Source organism: Vidua macroura, chromosome 18 (assembly GCF_024509145.1).
Source record: "Vidua macroura isolate BioBank_ID:100142 chromosome 18, ASM2450914v1, whole genome shotgun sequence".
In the NCBI taxonomy this organism is placed as follows: domain Eukaryota; kingdom Metazoa; phylum Chordata; class Aves; order Passeriformes; family Viduidae; genus Vidua; species Vidua macroura.
The window spans coordinates 12,145,172-12,160,529 of record NC_071588.1 but is presented as its reverse complement, the minus strand read 5'-3'; the positions used below and the strand labels follow the sequence as shown (position 1 = coordinate 12,160,529).

At 42.3% G+C, this 15,358-nt stretch overlaps 2 protein-coding genes across 2 annotated transcripts; both read left to right on the top strand.

Moving 5' to 3' along the window:
- Nucleotides 1-548: 548 nt before the first annotated feature.
- Nucleotides 549-8,182, top strand: LOC128816247 (solute carrier family 2, facilitated glucose transporter member 11-like). The gene is made up of 12 exons (XM_053993708.1): nt 549-605; nt 1,582-1,680; nt 2,109-2,269; nt 3,807-3,931; nt 4,174-4,303; nt 4,879-5,027; nt 5,578-5,765; nt 5,905-6,015; nt 6,512-6,613; nt 6,766-6,841; nt 7,503-7,630; nt 7,976-8,182. The coding sequence occupies exons 1-12, from the start codon at nt 582-584 to the stop codon at nt 8,180-8,182; spliced, it is 1,500 nt and encodes a 499-aa protein (XP_053849683.1). The 5' UTR covers nt 549-581.
- Nucleotides 8,183-10,521: 2,339 nt separating this feature from the next.
- On the top strand, nt 10,522-13,760 carry LOC128816483 (macrophage migration inhibitory factor-like). Its single transcript, XM_053994143.1, has 3 exons — nt 10,522-10,647; nt 13,046-13,218; nt 13,694-13,760. The coding sequence occupies exons 1-3, from the start codon at nt 10,540-10,542 to the stop codon at nt 13,758-13,760; spliced, it is 348 nt and encodes a 115-aa protein (XP_053850118.1). The 5' UTR covers nt 10,522-10,539.
- The last annotated feature ends 1,598 nt before the right edge of the window (nt 13,761-15,358 follow it).

Genomic DNA, 15,358 nt, shown 5'->3' with positions numbered 1-15,358 from the left:
GAATACTTGGCTGGTCAAGCCTGGTGTACCACTGTAGAATTGTTTCGTTTGCACCCCATTTCAAAATCATGGAGTAGTTCAGTTCCTTCCAGTAATGATTAAGTCATGATGTGCTCCAGTTGCTGTCACATGGAGAGAGGACAGTTCTTTCCTATTACATGTCAAAGTCCTGGAGTTCACTACCCAAGCCCCATGTAAGATTCCCAACACAGAACTCTAAGTTTCTCACTTATTCTGAGAACTGAGCAGGTTATGATGGTGGGAATCCTGTTTAAGATGGTTTTCTCAGTCCCCTGTCCCCCTAGCAGAAGACAAGAGTTCATGAGGTACACAGGTCCTGCAAGGGACACCATCCTGTTTACTTGGCCTACACATAACCGTTGGTTGAAATATTTAATCCAGCAATCCTAAACTTTGTACGACAGCTGGAATATGTGTAATTAACTCAAAAACCTCTGAAGTAAAATTTAACTTCAGTAACATGGGACTAGTTCAGTGACACTGCTGTTGTATAATGTGAGCACTTGGCTCCTTTGGCAGGTAGCAGCAGTGAGCAGCAGGCACTGGCTCATTCATAGGAGATGGCTGCCTTCCTCTCCAACCTGGTGAGTACCTGCTCACATCTCCTCAGGCCTCTGGCTTACAAAAGACAAAGATAACATAATACTAGAGATTCGGGTTCTTTAAAGATTTTAAATTCCTTTGTTACAGAGACCATCTTTCCTTTCTGTTTAAACATGACAAAGAGCATTGGGGCTTGGGGCCATGAAGATCCTGTTGCATTGTCTTTCTATGTAACAAGATAAAATGAAATAACTAAACGAAATGAAATGAAATGAAACGAAACGAAACGAAATGAAATGAAATGAAATGAAATGAAATGAAATGAAATGAAATGAAATAAATGAAAATAAAATTAAAATAAAATCTAGCAACAGCTCTGGCTCTTCCACCACTGACTATAATACTTTACTTTGTTTTCTAAATTACTGAAAACAATACTAAATATTAAGCACTCCGATTACTTTCCAAAATAATGACTATAGTAATGGTACAGCAAAAGGCTAAGAAATCATGACATAAACTTTTAAATAAATTACTTTCTTCACTTCATCAAAAGATAATTAATATAATCCATCAAGAGTTCCCATAATCTTAAAAAGGGAAGAAGTGATATGTATCATCATACATTATGGTTTGGTGTACACCAGTTGCTGTCCATTGCAGACAAGGGATTGATTCCCTCTTCCCCACATCCAGGACTGACACCTTTATCCAGCCAACCTGTCAGCTGTTGCAGGCATACAGTGAGAGTTGTACTATCAGAAACACCTTTTCAAACTCCTTTTCCTTCTTGCAAGCAGAGTGATGGATTATCACCTTACACCCATGTTATTTGCTCTGGCACTGTGGCTGATGGTTGTGCTTTGGCAGCAGATTAGCAGGATTTTGAAAAATTTTTAAATTCAAAAGGATCTGAAGTGGACAAAGAGGAAGGACCAGTGTGGCTACAAAATCTCTGGCCTTGCACAAAACTAGAGTAGTGAGAAGCTGATGGAGCATTTTATTTTTGCTTCGCAGGCTCAGTTCCGGGGCCTACTTCAAATGATCTTAGTCTTGGGAATTGGTGGCAGTTTCCCATATGGATTCCATATTTCTGTCATCAACTATCCTTCTGTGGTAAGTAGCCATCACTCTGAGGCTGAAAACACGAAGGTGAGAGCCTCTGTTCTCCCATAAATCCCAAATTTGCTGAGCATTCAGCTGATATGTCTAGGCCTTTTCTTTGGCTGACAGTAACATCACATGTGTAGAGAACTTTTCTTCCTTTAAAGAACTGGATAGCATTTTCTGTTTGAAATAAGCTCCTACCATGAGAGTACAAGCCTCCAAAGGAGGGCACAAAATCAGCTCTCAGCATGCTCGCCAGGAACCTTCCTCACTGATACAGACTTGAAGAATTTGCAGTGTGATCTCAATGAACTTGTTTTACTAAATGTCTCAAAGTAAGTCTAATATGAGAACCACAGGCTTGATCTGAAGTACAACAACCAAATGTGAAGGGATCTTATACCCATTATCCAGGCAAATCTTGTTTGATTTTTCAGCACATCAGGAAGTTTATTAATGAAACCTGGATAGATCGACATGGCTCTCCCCTCCATCCTGAGACAGTCATGCTGCTGTGGTCCTTCATTGTGTCTGTTTATGGGATAGGAGGATTCCTGGGAAGCCTCTGCTGTGGATACCTGACTACAAAATACAGGAAGTAAGTGCTTCTTGTAACAGCTCAGCTGTCAGAAAGCACAGGGAAATACCAAGGTGGACAAATAAGTCCCTTCTTTTTGGTTGAAGCAGCCCTGTTGAAGACAATTGGTTTGGTTTCCTGGCACATCCACTTTTTCCAAGCAGCCTTCTGTCCTATTTATCTGCCCTCCCCAGGGAACTGTGCTCTGTAAGGGCTGCAGTCATCACCACATCACCAGTGCCTCTGGGAGTAGTGGCACAGGGTCACATTCTCTTCAAGGTGCCCTATCACTCTCATAAGATCTGCCAAGCTTTACAAACTCCAATAAAGGAGCTGTGTCTTGTGTTGCAACACACTGGATGCAGTTACTCAAACACCTGGAAAACATCCTTATGTGAACAAAGAGTCAGATTTCCATTTAAATGCACTCATTTTGGGGTGGTGACATTACATTAAATATTCAGATCTACTCTAGTGAAAATATGGAGAGGAGAAAAAATTTGCTTGTAATTTCACTGTAAAGATATAATCAGCACCAAAACAAATGTCCAAGAGACATCTCTGTTCTTGACAATCCATTTTACTGAAAGCTAGTTCCAAACTATCTTTGCCACTGGACAAAGAAAGGATTCCTCACCAGTCTGGTCTGTTCTTGGTGCCTTGTGTGTAACACCACTAATTTCATTTGCAGAGAAATTGGCAAACATATCTTCTTGGTGTGACCCACTTAAAGATCTGCTCCACAACACACTGATCCAGAGGCCCCTCATTTGGGTCTCAACAAACCATCTTAACCTGCCTGCCATTGTGTTCTTTCCTAACAGGTAAGTGCCCCCAAGAAATTTCTTGTGGGACACTGCCTCATCCCACACGCTGAGAGTCTCCCAAGACTGGAAACAGGATCATGCACCTCTCCCATGGGTTATTTAACACGTGGTAGCCCAATTGCTGAATCACAGCCCAAACACAGAGTCTCTGTGATCCTCAGTGTGTGCAAGGGGACTCTTGTTTAACAAGTGTCACAGCAAAACATCTGAGTGCAAAAGACTTGGAGCCTGAGACACCAGGGTGGTGAACACACCAGCCCACAATTCTCACAGAGGGAATTTTGAAATGAAATGTGCCTCTAAAAAACTCTGTCTGCCATCTCAGAGCACCCATTTAGCCAAGAGTGTCATTAGTATGAGCCATTCTAGAATGGGACCTGTGGACTCAGACTGTTTCTGGGGAAAAACCTGACATTTTATGAAGACTTATAGCCATTTAAAAATCTTGGTGACAAACTGGGCCAGTCCTTTAATCTTTTTCCCTACCTGTACTGCGGAAATGATGACAAACTGTTTAAATTCTAACCTAAAACATTTATTAATTCAAATCTAAAAGATCCTAAAGTTTTAAAGAACCATTTTGGCTATCCTAAGTTGAAATTATTTCAGCCATTCCTCAAAACAGTAGGAATGGATGTATCATGCTTCCTGTCACAGCAAGAGTAGTCAAAAGAGTACAAGAGGTTCTCATTTCACACTAAATTCTCAAGGTCTTTTTTTTTTTCCCTCAGGAAAAAGTGCCAAATGTTCACCAACCTGATCATGTTGGTAGCTGCACTTTTCATGGCCCTCAGTAAAACAGCCAAATCCTTCGAGATGATTCTGGTTGGGCGTTTTCTCTATGGCATTGGTGCAGGTATGTCACCACGGCCTGCAAGGCCTGCAGGCCCCTGACTTGCTGTCCTGGGCTTGTCTCTACAGCCATGGTTTTTAAAGCAAACAAAACCAGGCACTCATTAAAAGTGAAAGATACCATCTCTTTTGCAAGAAATTGTAATCTAAATAGCAGAGTGAATGCAAACAATGTAAGAGAGGGTAGTCAAAAACTTAAACTTTTCTAAATATTTAAACTGTTATTTATCCTCTTGTATGTTCAAGGTTTTTCTCTCAATATACATCCTCAGTATGTAGGAGAGATTTCACCCAAGAAGTTGCGTGGGTTTACCAACTCCACTGTTGCTATTTTTCTGACCCTGGGAAAACTCACAGGACAGGTTGTTGGACTACGGTAAATTCTCCACTTTTTCTATCAGCTTACACTAAAAGTAGAAATGTTTCTCTAACTTTACCCTCTCACCTAGTCAGTGACTGAGAAACACTCTCCTCCTCCCCAAAACATGCCTTAGCTTATGCCAGAAGAAAAATATTGATTGTATTTGAGGGAAATACAGTTTTAAATATAGAAGGCAGAAAGTTATTTACTCATAATTTGATTTCTTCTTAGTCCACACTCTTTCAACTAGGAGACTTGCCCTTCAAAATTCACTGTACTTACATGAACAGCCTTAGCAAATCTTTGGCTCTTGTGGCCAAGCAGTGGTCAAATGAGTCTCATCAGCTCTCTAGACATTATACTGGGTTCTAACGATATTCAGAAAGATTTTCAAAATATCAGATAATTCCTTTAAAATAAACTGTCGGAAATAAAAATAGCCACATATGTGAAATCTGCCAAATTAAAATTCAGGGGTTAACTCCAGTGAACCCTTGAATGGAATCTGAGCAATCTTTATCACTCAAAAAAACTTCCTGAACATTCATTCCATTATTTCAGCATAATTTTGTTTCACATACACTTTCCAGGGAGATTTTAGGAAGCGAAGCTTTGTGGCCATGGTTGTTAGCATCTAGTGGACTTTCAGCATTGGTTCAACTGGTTACCCTCCCATTTTTCCCTGATTCACCATCCTACCTCCTGATACAGAAGGGTAATGAGGAAGCCTGCAGGAAAGGTAGAGTGTCTGCTTTCCTCACTTACTTCCCTTCATCTGCTGTGTCACAGGGAGAGCCTCTGCAGAAGAGGAGGCAGGGCAGAGCTGTGCTGCACAGTGCAGTGCCATGGAGCACAGGCAGTTTCACAGACAACAGCTGAGGTACCCATGGCAATGTCTGTGTTAACCTGGGCCTCACTCAGCCTCATTCAGTCCATGAAGTGAAGAAACACAGATGTGTATCAGCACATCTAACATTTCCCACCTTGGTGGGCACTGCTTTAATTCTTTAAAGGAAATGGTTCAGGCAGCTGTCCTGATTTGTATTGTTAAATAAAAAGTACTCAAATGTTTACTTTGTTCGCAGTAAACTCCACATTAGAAAGCTGTGCTATACTGACAACCAGACAGACAAAATCCTTCAAATTGCTCACTGCCCCTGCAGCAACCAAATGGCAGAAGCAGCACCAGCACCTACTCCAATGGACAGACAGCCTAGAGGGTTTAATGCAACCACTCCTGATGGAGCTATCCTGGCAGGATAATCCACTTCCCTCTTTCTCCCCTACAGCCATCAGGAGGCTCTGGGGGGAAGGAGACCACCAAGCAGAAATTGATGACATTATGAAGGAGAAGGGTGCAATGGCGAGCACGAAAACCTTGCGTGTCCTTGAAGTGATAAAAGAGCGATCTTTGCGCTGGCAGCTCTACATTTTGATGATTGTCATGATCACACTGCAGCTCTGTGGAATAAATGCAGTTGAGTGCTCTCTTTATCCCCAGGACAAGAGAGGCAGCATAACAAACCTCTCAAAGTCAGTGTTATTAAATGAGCTTAGAATTGTATCTCAAATGCAAACCTTTTTTCACAGGTGAATTTCCTCTTTGCATTTTTCAGATATACTTCTATTCTTTTGAAGTATTCCACACAGCCAAGTTTGAAGAATACCTTATCCCATACGTGTCCCTGGGAGTTGGGCTGTGTGAGTGCTTATCCACCATACTGTGTGTAAGTCTTTTCAGACATGAGTTTGAAGCAAAAATTTAATGTGGTCCACAACTGGGCCTTTCCTTTCTTGTAACTGGGCTCAGGGAAATTTTGCATAACCTAAGCCACATCTTCCTGCTTCTGCAAAACCACAGGCAGGATACAGAGAAGTTTTTCCCCCAAATTATTTGCATGAGTGTGTGTCTTTAGACTCACTTTTTTCTGCAAAATAATAATCTGCTGATGTTCTGGATTAGATACATGTACTCATGTGTGGACAAGTTGACATATGCCAGCATGCAAAAGAGGGAACTATCTAAAACCAGCTTAGGATTGACACAGTTTAATTAATGATGAATTAATTTTGAAGAAACTAATCAAATTCATTAGGAACTAAGAGACTGTCAAATGACACTGGCTATTATTTAGACAAGTCTTCTGCACAGAACACATGGAGAGAGGAGGAATTATTTCCTTTGAGGACTGGGGTTTGTGAGCCATGTTTTCTGCTTTCCAGAGCACCCTTATAGACCGGTTTGGGCGGAAGGTGCTGCTCTGGGGTGGATATTTGCTGATGTGTTCTGTGCTGGCACTGCTCACCATGACCCTGTCACTGCAGGTAAAGAGGCAGCAGCCTCCTGGCCACTTCCCCAGCCCCAGCTCTTAACTTGCAGGAGATGTATAAAAACTACAGCCAGTGGCAGGAAACACAGAGCTCTGCTATTCTGTCCTGTGTCTAATGGTTTGGTATCACTGGTTTCTCACTTTTAGCATCGTTTTTTCTGGATGCACTACTTCAGTGTTATCTTGATCTTCCTGTTCGTGGTCTTCTTTGGAATTGGACCATGTGAGTACATCAGTGGTTACGCTGGGAGGAAATGTGGTGTTGTATTGGTTGGCAACTGGCAGAGGAAGAACAGGCTAGTGCCTTGCTAAAAAGTTCTGGAAATTAAGGAGGGAAGGGCAGACACATTCAAGTGGGAGACACGAAAAGGATGCAGACACCTCAAATTTTATTGCTGATCACATGATCTAAATAATTTAAAACAGTATCATCTTCTCCAGAGAGCGTGAGATAGGAATTTCAAAACAATTTCTAAATTAATCAGCTAAAAATAGGATTCTAGACATTGCTAGGTATGTTCTAGTAATCATCTTCAATAACTTAACAAGCTAAGCTTATGCCTACCAACATGCTCCAGGTGGAAGTGGCCACAGGAGCCAAAAGGGAGGCTGGTTTCATAAACCCTGTGCCAGTAACAGCTACCAGTGCAATATGGAACTGCACAGATCCACTGACACCAGAAAAACGATTCAGTACATACAAAAGGAACCTAAATTAACTGCTGGATTCCATTTCTGGAACCAAGATCTTTCACCCTCAGAGCAGAGGCCATCTACCATCAGGTGACCTGTTCTGCCTGTCTGGCCTCTCTGCCACTGGGAAGAGCTTCAACAGAAGCAAGGAAACAAATAAACCTGGTGTGTGTTTGGCTTTGCTTTTTCAGCTGGAGCCACCATATCTGTGATGGTTGAAATCTTCAGCCAGTCATACAGACCATCAGCCTTTCTGATTGTTGGCTGCATCAACTGGATGGGACTGTTTATACTTGGGATGATTTTTCCAGTAATTGTTGTAAGTGACTCTCAGAGGATCCCTCTTTCCAGGCTAATCTATTTCTGAATGCCAACAAGGGGCTAAATAATAATAATAATAAATTGCAATGACATGCAAAGCTTAGCACTCTTTGTTGGTCCAAACACCAAACCTGCTCAGAAATTCCCCAGGCTTGTCAAGGAGAAGCAATTGGACTCAGGTCAAACATGGCCAGTGGGAACTCCTGGTTTGGTACCTGTCCTGGACCGTGTATGGAGCACACCTTTGAATTTGAACTTCTAAGACACAGGCTTTCACTAAAGGGCAGGGAAACAGAAATGAGTTTCTTATTTTCCTTACATTGTCTTGCACTTCTGCCTGCAGGATAATCTTGGACCCCTCTGCTTCCTTATCTTTTTGGGAATCCTTGCTTTATCAGCAATTTTCATCTACCTGTATCTTCCCGAGACCAAGGGAAAATCAATCATGGAAATAAAAGCAGAATTCAACAAGCTGAACTTTGGGAAAAAAGAAACCTCTGTCACTGAAAATAACTTTCCTAAGGAACAGTTGTCTTGCACCAAGCTCTGAATGTTCAGAGAAGAAATTTGCATCTTTTAGAAAAGACAGGAAATAATGTTGCAATAGAACTAAAAGGGAAACATTAAAAACAGACTGCAAGCTCTTCTGTCTCATTTGTTTTTTCTTTTTTAAGATAGCTATGAAACTCATTATTCTAGAGTAACAATAAGTTCCTCATAAGCAGGAACCTGCTGGCAAACAGCTCAGAGAAGAGTATCAGAAATACAAAGCACAAGTGAAATATTTTAAGAAGATGAACCAAGGTAAAGAATGATCAGGAAGGCTCAATGACCAACAGTCATGAGGCTGGGAAAACACAGAAGTCTAAAGTGTGGCTGACAGGCATGCAGAGGGAAAGCTAAACACATGGCTTAGGGTCACCCAAGACCATACAGACTAAAAATTAACATCTCAAATTTGGAAAACAGGTTTCAGCATGACAACAGAAAAAAGTATTGAAAGTGAAATTTGCTGTGCAACAGTCCTGGAGATGTAATGGAAATCTCAGTGGAAAACATCCTAGTAACTCTAGGCAGGAAGAAGGACCTGCTAAACTGAGATATTCTTGCATGCAAAAGAAGTAAAATGGCTGCTATAAAATAAAGCAGACTCTGGAGAGCATCTCTGGTGTCTAAGGAACTGATTTTCAACCTGGTGCATCAACTTCTGGGAATTACATCAGATGTTTTCACAGAAGAAGGAGTTTGTTTTGGAAATGTTTTTCTTGTTATGTAAGCAAGCTGGGAATAACGACTGATTATTGTACCCAGCAGTAAAAATAGGTTGTGAAGTTCATTGGAAATAGTCTAAGTTTTTCCAAGTGACCAATAACAAGTATAGGATGGCTTGTAACTAAACACTTTGGATCACGCCACCTGCTTTCCTCTAACCACTGGAAAAAAAAAAAAAAAGAATCAATATTACAAACTACAGCTTCTCACAGATGGAGGTGTCACTTTTGTTTGTTTTTAACACTTTGGCTTAGGAAACATACCCTGAAAAGGCTTTTTGTAAACCAGATTTTATTTCTGGTTTTTTTTAGTGTTTTCATTATTTTCAGAATGCATACAGGAAACACAATCCACAAACATGGGCTGTAAATGAACACTGACATGGTAATTTCATCTCTTGACTTTTTATTTGCTGACTTTTTACAGCAAGGGTGCTACAGTGAAGGAACTAACTTAAAATCAACATACACCACACAATCATAGAATGGATTGGGTTGGAAGGGACATTAAAGATCATCTAGTTCCACCCCCCTGCCATGGGCAAGGATGCCACCATTTAGGTCAGGTTGCCCAGGGCCCAGTCAATCTGACCTTAAACACAATCAGCTTCAGCACATTCATACAGAAGTTTTCACAATTAAAAGGGTTTACTTCAATTACACCATTCAATACAAGCATTTAGTGCAAGCTATAGAAAGCCTGGAGAAAATGAAAAGTTTCCTTAACTCAGAAACTACTGGGCATAAAGACACCCATCACTTTTAACGTGGAGGGATGGTCAAGCCATTCATTTTATCCCCACCAGCATTTTCAACCTGCTTTCCCCACACATCTCACTGTGAACACCCCCTACCAAATGCCATGTGATCCCCCTAAATCACTTCTCTCATGTAAGGCTCTTCTAGGCAGCAGTGAGAACTGATCCCAGCCTTGCCACACACTCCCCCCAGTCTGGATAAAAGCTGCTCATGTCAGAAAGCCTGTGGATTTCCTATCTCTCAGGAGTTATGACTGTTATGGAACTATTTGCACAACAAAGGAGCAAGTTGAAAACAAGCCTTCTCTGAGCATGTAGAATCCATCACCACAGCGGAAAATCAAGAGTCTGAATTTAAGGCATCTTTGTGGTGACTTAGTCATGGTTCAGGAAAGGTCTGCACAGCATGTGTCACTGGAGATTTTTTGTTATGGTCTATTCCACAGAGAAAGTTTCAGACCTCACAACTGAATCATTAATCCAATTTTTAGAAAACAATTACTAGGCTTTCATAAAGAGGTGCATTACAACCTACACTCAGTCTCTGAAACACTTGCTTTTCCACTGGTTTCATGACTGGGCTGTGTCCAAACACGAGGGGTCATTTTGGATGCTTTGGTTTCCAGCGTGCAAAAGCTGGGTTCCCTCCCAGGCCAGTGCACTGGCTGTCTGTGTTAGCAGCCTGCAGATGGCACATTCAGCCTCACCTCTCCTGAGACACTCCCACCCCTCTCAATGCACCTGCTGAAGGTATCACTGACTATTTAGAGGCTCCTGAGGTGCTTACTGGCACAGTGGGCTGAGCCAGCCTGTGGGTGAGTTAGAAATAAAGCTGAGAACAGAGTGAGCTGAAAAAAAAACCTGCTTGTCATCCAAAGATGCCTAAATTCATTGTTAACACAAATATAAGCAAGGATAAAGTTCCGGAATCTTTTGCAGGGGAGCTTACCCAACAATTATCAAAAGCATTGGGCAAACCAGCACAGGTAAGTCCATTTGCTGAACTGTTTTCCTTCTTTAGCCAGCTGTGCCTATGCAATGAGCTGTTTCTGAGTGATAGACTTGATAAACTAATATAGCCAATGACTCACCAGTATTTGCAGTCCTCTCTCTGGGAGAATATCAAATACTTGTTCACTGTAACTTAGTTTCCTTGAGGAGTAATACCTGGAGTATTCAACCTAGCTTTGTATAGGATGTCATTGCATGTAGTTATCTGTATGTGAAGACACTGGGTGTATGTGGGGATGTGTCCACGGTTACCTGTGAATACCTCTCAAGAATCTGGCTGACTGAAAAGCAAACCTCACCCTCCACTTCCTTGCTGAGTCCTGTTAAATAAGGGCCTGTCATTTGCCACCAAACTGCCTGTAGCCTAGTGGTTACAGTTGAAGTACAGAAATTATTTATTCTGCTTGCTTGGACATCTGGCAAAAATATCTGTGTGGCATCCTGCTATTTGTTGTCAAAATACCAGAGTAAAAGCTGCCTGCTGGTTTCACTACCAAACTGGGGGGGTTTTACCTGCCAAAACATATGGCATATGCTACTGAGGGGAAGTCCTGAAATACTGGTATTGAGGGTCTTATAAGGATTTATAAGGCTGTTATTTTCTTAATACTGACTGGTCACTAGTCACTGTATCAGTTGCTTTCTGAAGGTATGAAAAAGCAAAAGAAAACTTCTCTACAGAGCTGTAAATTTCATAACATGAGCTGTACCTCAGTTGCTGTAGCAGCAGTAGCTTTAGTGAATTGGCTATGGATCTGTAGCCGCTTGTTTAAGCACCCTTTGTGCATATTCACAGCCTATTTTCAGAAAATGTTTATTTTGCTTTGGGAGCGATGCTTTGAAACCGTAGAAAGAAAGAAGATTTGGTGCCTACAGAAAAGGCTCTGAGGGCTCCCCAGCAAAGCTTTCTCTATGCACTGGGACACCTGAACACATTAAATTCTTATGTAAAGCTGATGTGTTTTATCCCTCTTTAAAAAAGCCAATTTTTATCAGTCTAGCAAACAAGTACTTGCTGTTGGGGGGGCAAGGGGTGTGTCTTGCATAACAGCTTCTGAATATAAAGCTAGAGGCCAGGGCTGGGATGCAGCTGGAACAGGTTTGTGCAGCTGTGTGGAAGGGATATGTAATGGGACTTAGAAATATACAGGGAATAACAAAGAGATTTTTCTGAAGAGGACATACAAGCTCTTCGTGACAAAGGAGGCAATAGGAAAGGGAGAGTCTCTTAGTTATAACACAGAAAGAAGGAAAGGATTAGGGGGGGCTGGAATTCAGAGCTTTCCTCTCACAGGAAACTGTAGCATTTGGGAAAAATATGGATTTTTAATCAAATTAGGTTTTTTCCTACTGGAAGAACGGTTCCAAATATTTTCAAACTGCTCTAAAAAGAAAATAATGCTGATTAATGCCTCAACTTGATTTTTCTTTTAATAGTGATAACCTGCTTCCTGGGTAGGAGTTAAAGGCATGGATGTACCTACATTTGGCATAAAGTCAAGAGCACGTGGTGTCCAGACAGGGGAGAACAGGGCCAAGCAAGTGGTGCCTCAGCAGGATCTCCTTGGCTTATCCTGTACTGCTGTGGTCTGATGCACCTTACACCCAAACAAACTGTAAATGATGGCCAAGACTAATTACCCAGACAACTCCTGGTACTCAGGCTAGCTTGTTTTACCAAGAGGGTTAATTGCTGCTGAGTTCCAACGATGCGCTGCTAATAAACGTGGGTAAGAACAGCACAGAAGCCAAATGAATGCCAGAGGAACTGATCCCCAGATTCCCCAGTGTGTGGATCTGACACTGTGTATTAGCAGCAGGGAAAATCGCAGGCTGGTCATTAATATTAACATAGATACTTTCTTCTGTTTTCCTGATATCAAGAACAAAAAGCGGGATTAGGCTGTATTTTGTTTAATGAGGTGGATGTTGATTTAGGCCTCTGCTGTGTCAGCTCACATTTACCTCAGCAGGGAAGACTGCAGCAGGAGGCAGTGAGGTGCAAAATCTCTCTGGAACGCAATGCGGCAGCAGGACCATGGCACACCCCCTCGCCCCTGACCTTCCCACACAGGCAGGGAGAGCCTGGTGGCTTGGAGGAGGTGCTGCAGATATTTCAGGTCACTGAGCTCCTGGAGCACCTGGATTAGGAAGCCTAAAAACTCTAGTCTTTGTACTGGCCTTTGACACAGGAGGGAGTATCTTGGAGTAGAATGCAAATCTAGACAGTAAGATGTCGACAAATTAAAACCTTGCATATCAAAAACATGCACTGATTTTCACTGCAGTTTAGGTACATAAATGCCTTCCTGGATTTTCAAAACTTTTCTTAATACAGCAAAGAAAAAAACATTCATCTTCTTCTTCCAACAGTATCTAGCAATACAGATCTCTCCTGATCAAGTGATGTCCTTTGGTGGCTCCACAGACCCTTGTGCTATGTGTTTCCTCTACAGCATTGGAAAGATAGGGGAGCAGGAGAACAAGGTCTACTCCAAACTGCTTTGTGATCTGATGAGCAAACAGCTGAAAATACCATCTGACAGGTGAGCTCATACGGCAATTTGTCTGACATGACCTTCCACAGATTGTTAAAACTATTCATCCCAGGCTGGTCCTTTGGTGTTCTCTATTAATGTGCTGATTAAAGACATTAAATGCCAAGTCAACTGGGCAATTCCCCAGCTAAAAAGAAAAAAGGAGCCATTGCATGAGCTGCAATGCCAATGTCCAGAAGCTGCAGAATTCCTTGGTTAAAACAATCTAGGTTTAGGCATGTATGTACCCACAGCTATCATGTGCAAAAGACCAGGTACAGACACAGGAACGTGATCACTAGGAACTCCAGAATGCAAGTAGATGAGGCATTAAAAGGAGCAGGAGGAGGGGAGTGTAAGGCCTGGGAAGGATAAAGCCCATGGGGAGATCTGCAGCGTGGCCGTGTGTCCTGGTGCAGGAGCACCCTGACCAGCCTGCAGCACTCTGCTCTCAGCTGCTAACGGTGCCTGTCTTCCCTTCCAGAATCTACGTCAGCTTCTTTGACATCAGTCCTGGCAATGTGGGCTGGAATAACACCACCTTTGCTTGAGGTGCCCTGGGATGATCACAGCTTATTCCTGAACCCTCACCATGGTTCGAGAACTGCAGTTCCAGTCACCTTCTGGCATCTGCAAATGCAAAAGGCATTGGTATCTTAGTTGCTGCTACCCACTGCTGTTTAATATCTTGCCTGCTGCTTAAATAAAAATGCAGCAGAAATCTTATGTCCGAAACCTTCTTGTTATGCTGGGAAGACCTGTAGTTGAGATAGAGGGTGCCTTCTCGAAATACTCTTAAGAGCTTTTCTTTCAAAAAAAGTTCAGTCATATATGAAAATGAACACTCCTTTTGCCTTTGCCCTGTCCATGCTCAAGAGCCAAATTTCAAGAAGAGATAAATATATCTTGACCTGGTTTCAAGATATATTTAAGTTAATAGATGTGCAAATGTTGCACATGGACCTCTCTTCAAAAGGAGCAAAGACACTATTACATCTTATGTAAAAGGATTGCAGTCCAGGTCCTCTGTAGGCCTAACACTGCAGGGATATCTAGCTGAGTAGCAGGAAAACTTGTGCTGTGAGTCTCCCCGGCCTCAGCATAGGCAGAGGGAGTGAGTGGAAAAAACCACTGTTCGCTGCTGTGCCCTCCCCTTTTCAACCATTGAACAATTTGTAATGACAGTGAAGATTAGAGCACAGCTCAGAATGAGGCAGAGGCACAGCAAGCCACAGTAATTCCTAGGGACTGAAGTGGTGAATTAATTATGAAAGGAAAATTTGCATACAAATATTTATTATTTAAGCCTTTGGTCAGATAAGATCGTTTGCTTCCAAAGTAAAATAAAAGATTGAATAGAGATGTTTCATGAAATTCTATAGTTAAGTGTGTTGTGAGTTTTTTCTGGAAGAGCAAACCTTATCACACCCCTGTTCTGAACTCTATTGTTAACATCCCATTGTGTCTCTACCACAGCTTTGCTTTGCAGCCACTGTCTTTAAATACAGACCTGCACCTCAAAAAACAAAAATGCTTTGTTGGGATAACAAATGGAAGCTGCTTTGGTGAAAGCTTCTTTCTTAGTCAGGGAGGCAAAAGAGAATGAAATTGCAGATGTCTCTCCGCTGAGTGGCAGCAGAGCCAGGGGCTGCCACTCTGGGCCTGGCAGGCCACAGGGCAAGCACACCAGTGGTGACGTTGCTCTCAAGCTTTCCTCCCTGCACAGGTAGAATTCCTACCCCACCTCCATGCAACAAACCTGGGAGGCAGGAAGGTGAGAGGAATAAGTGGGACTATGCAAGGGCAGGGAGCTGAGGATATCAAAGGGAGGAAACTTAATCAGTTCTTAGTGGCTGTTCTTAAGCACTGTTAATCACTAGAAAAGAAGTGCTCCAGTTCTCAGCATTATAACCTGTGTCACTCCAATGCACTCCCGAGTGACACCATCCCTTACTCCTCATTCAGGGCTAGGAGTGTTCACATCTGTAACATGTATGTGTGGGCAAGCTTTCTAGCAGCAGCAGTGCACGATTGCTGCGTGTGCAATGTCTGGGCAGAGAAGGCTTCGGGCCTGATCCTCTTTAGCCTTCCTGTGAGTCACTTCGTGAGCAGAGCAGCGCTGCCGCCGTCGGGGCAGGCAAGAGGCAGG

Excerpts from the sequence above, each read along its gene's own strand:
- LOC128816247 (XM_053993708.1), top strand. The coding sequence starts at position 582 with ATGGCTGCCTTCCTCTCCAACCTG. Across the intron at positions 5,028-5,577 it reads TGAGGAAGCCTGCAGGAAAG|CCATCAGGAGGCTCTGGGGG; the intron begins GTAGAGTGTCTG and ends TCTCCCCTACAG. Across the intron at positions 6,016-6,511 it reads GCTTATCCACCATACTGTGT|AGCACCCTTATAGACCGGTT; the intron begins GTAAGTCTTTTC and ends TCTGCTTTCCAG.
- LOC128816483 (XM_053994143.1), top strand. The coding sequence starts at position 10,540 with ATGCCTAAATTCATTGTTAACACAAATATAAGCAAGGATAAAGTTCCG. Across the intron at positions 10,648-13,045 it reads CATTGGGCAAACCAGCACAG|TATCTAGCAATACAGATCTC; the intron begins GTAAGTCCATTT and ends TTCTTCCAACAG. Across the intron at positions 13,219-13,693 it reads CTGAAAATACCATCTGACAG|AATCTACGTCAGCTTCTTTG; the intron begins GTGAGCTCATAC and ends CTTCCCTTCCAG.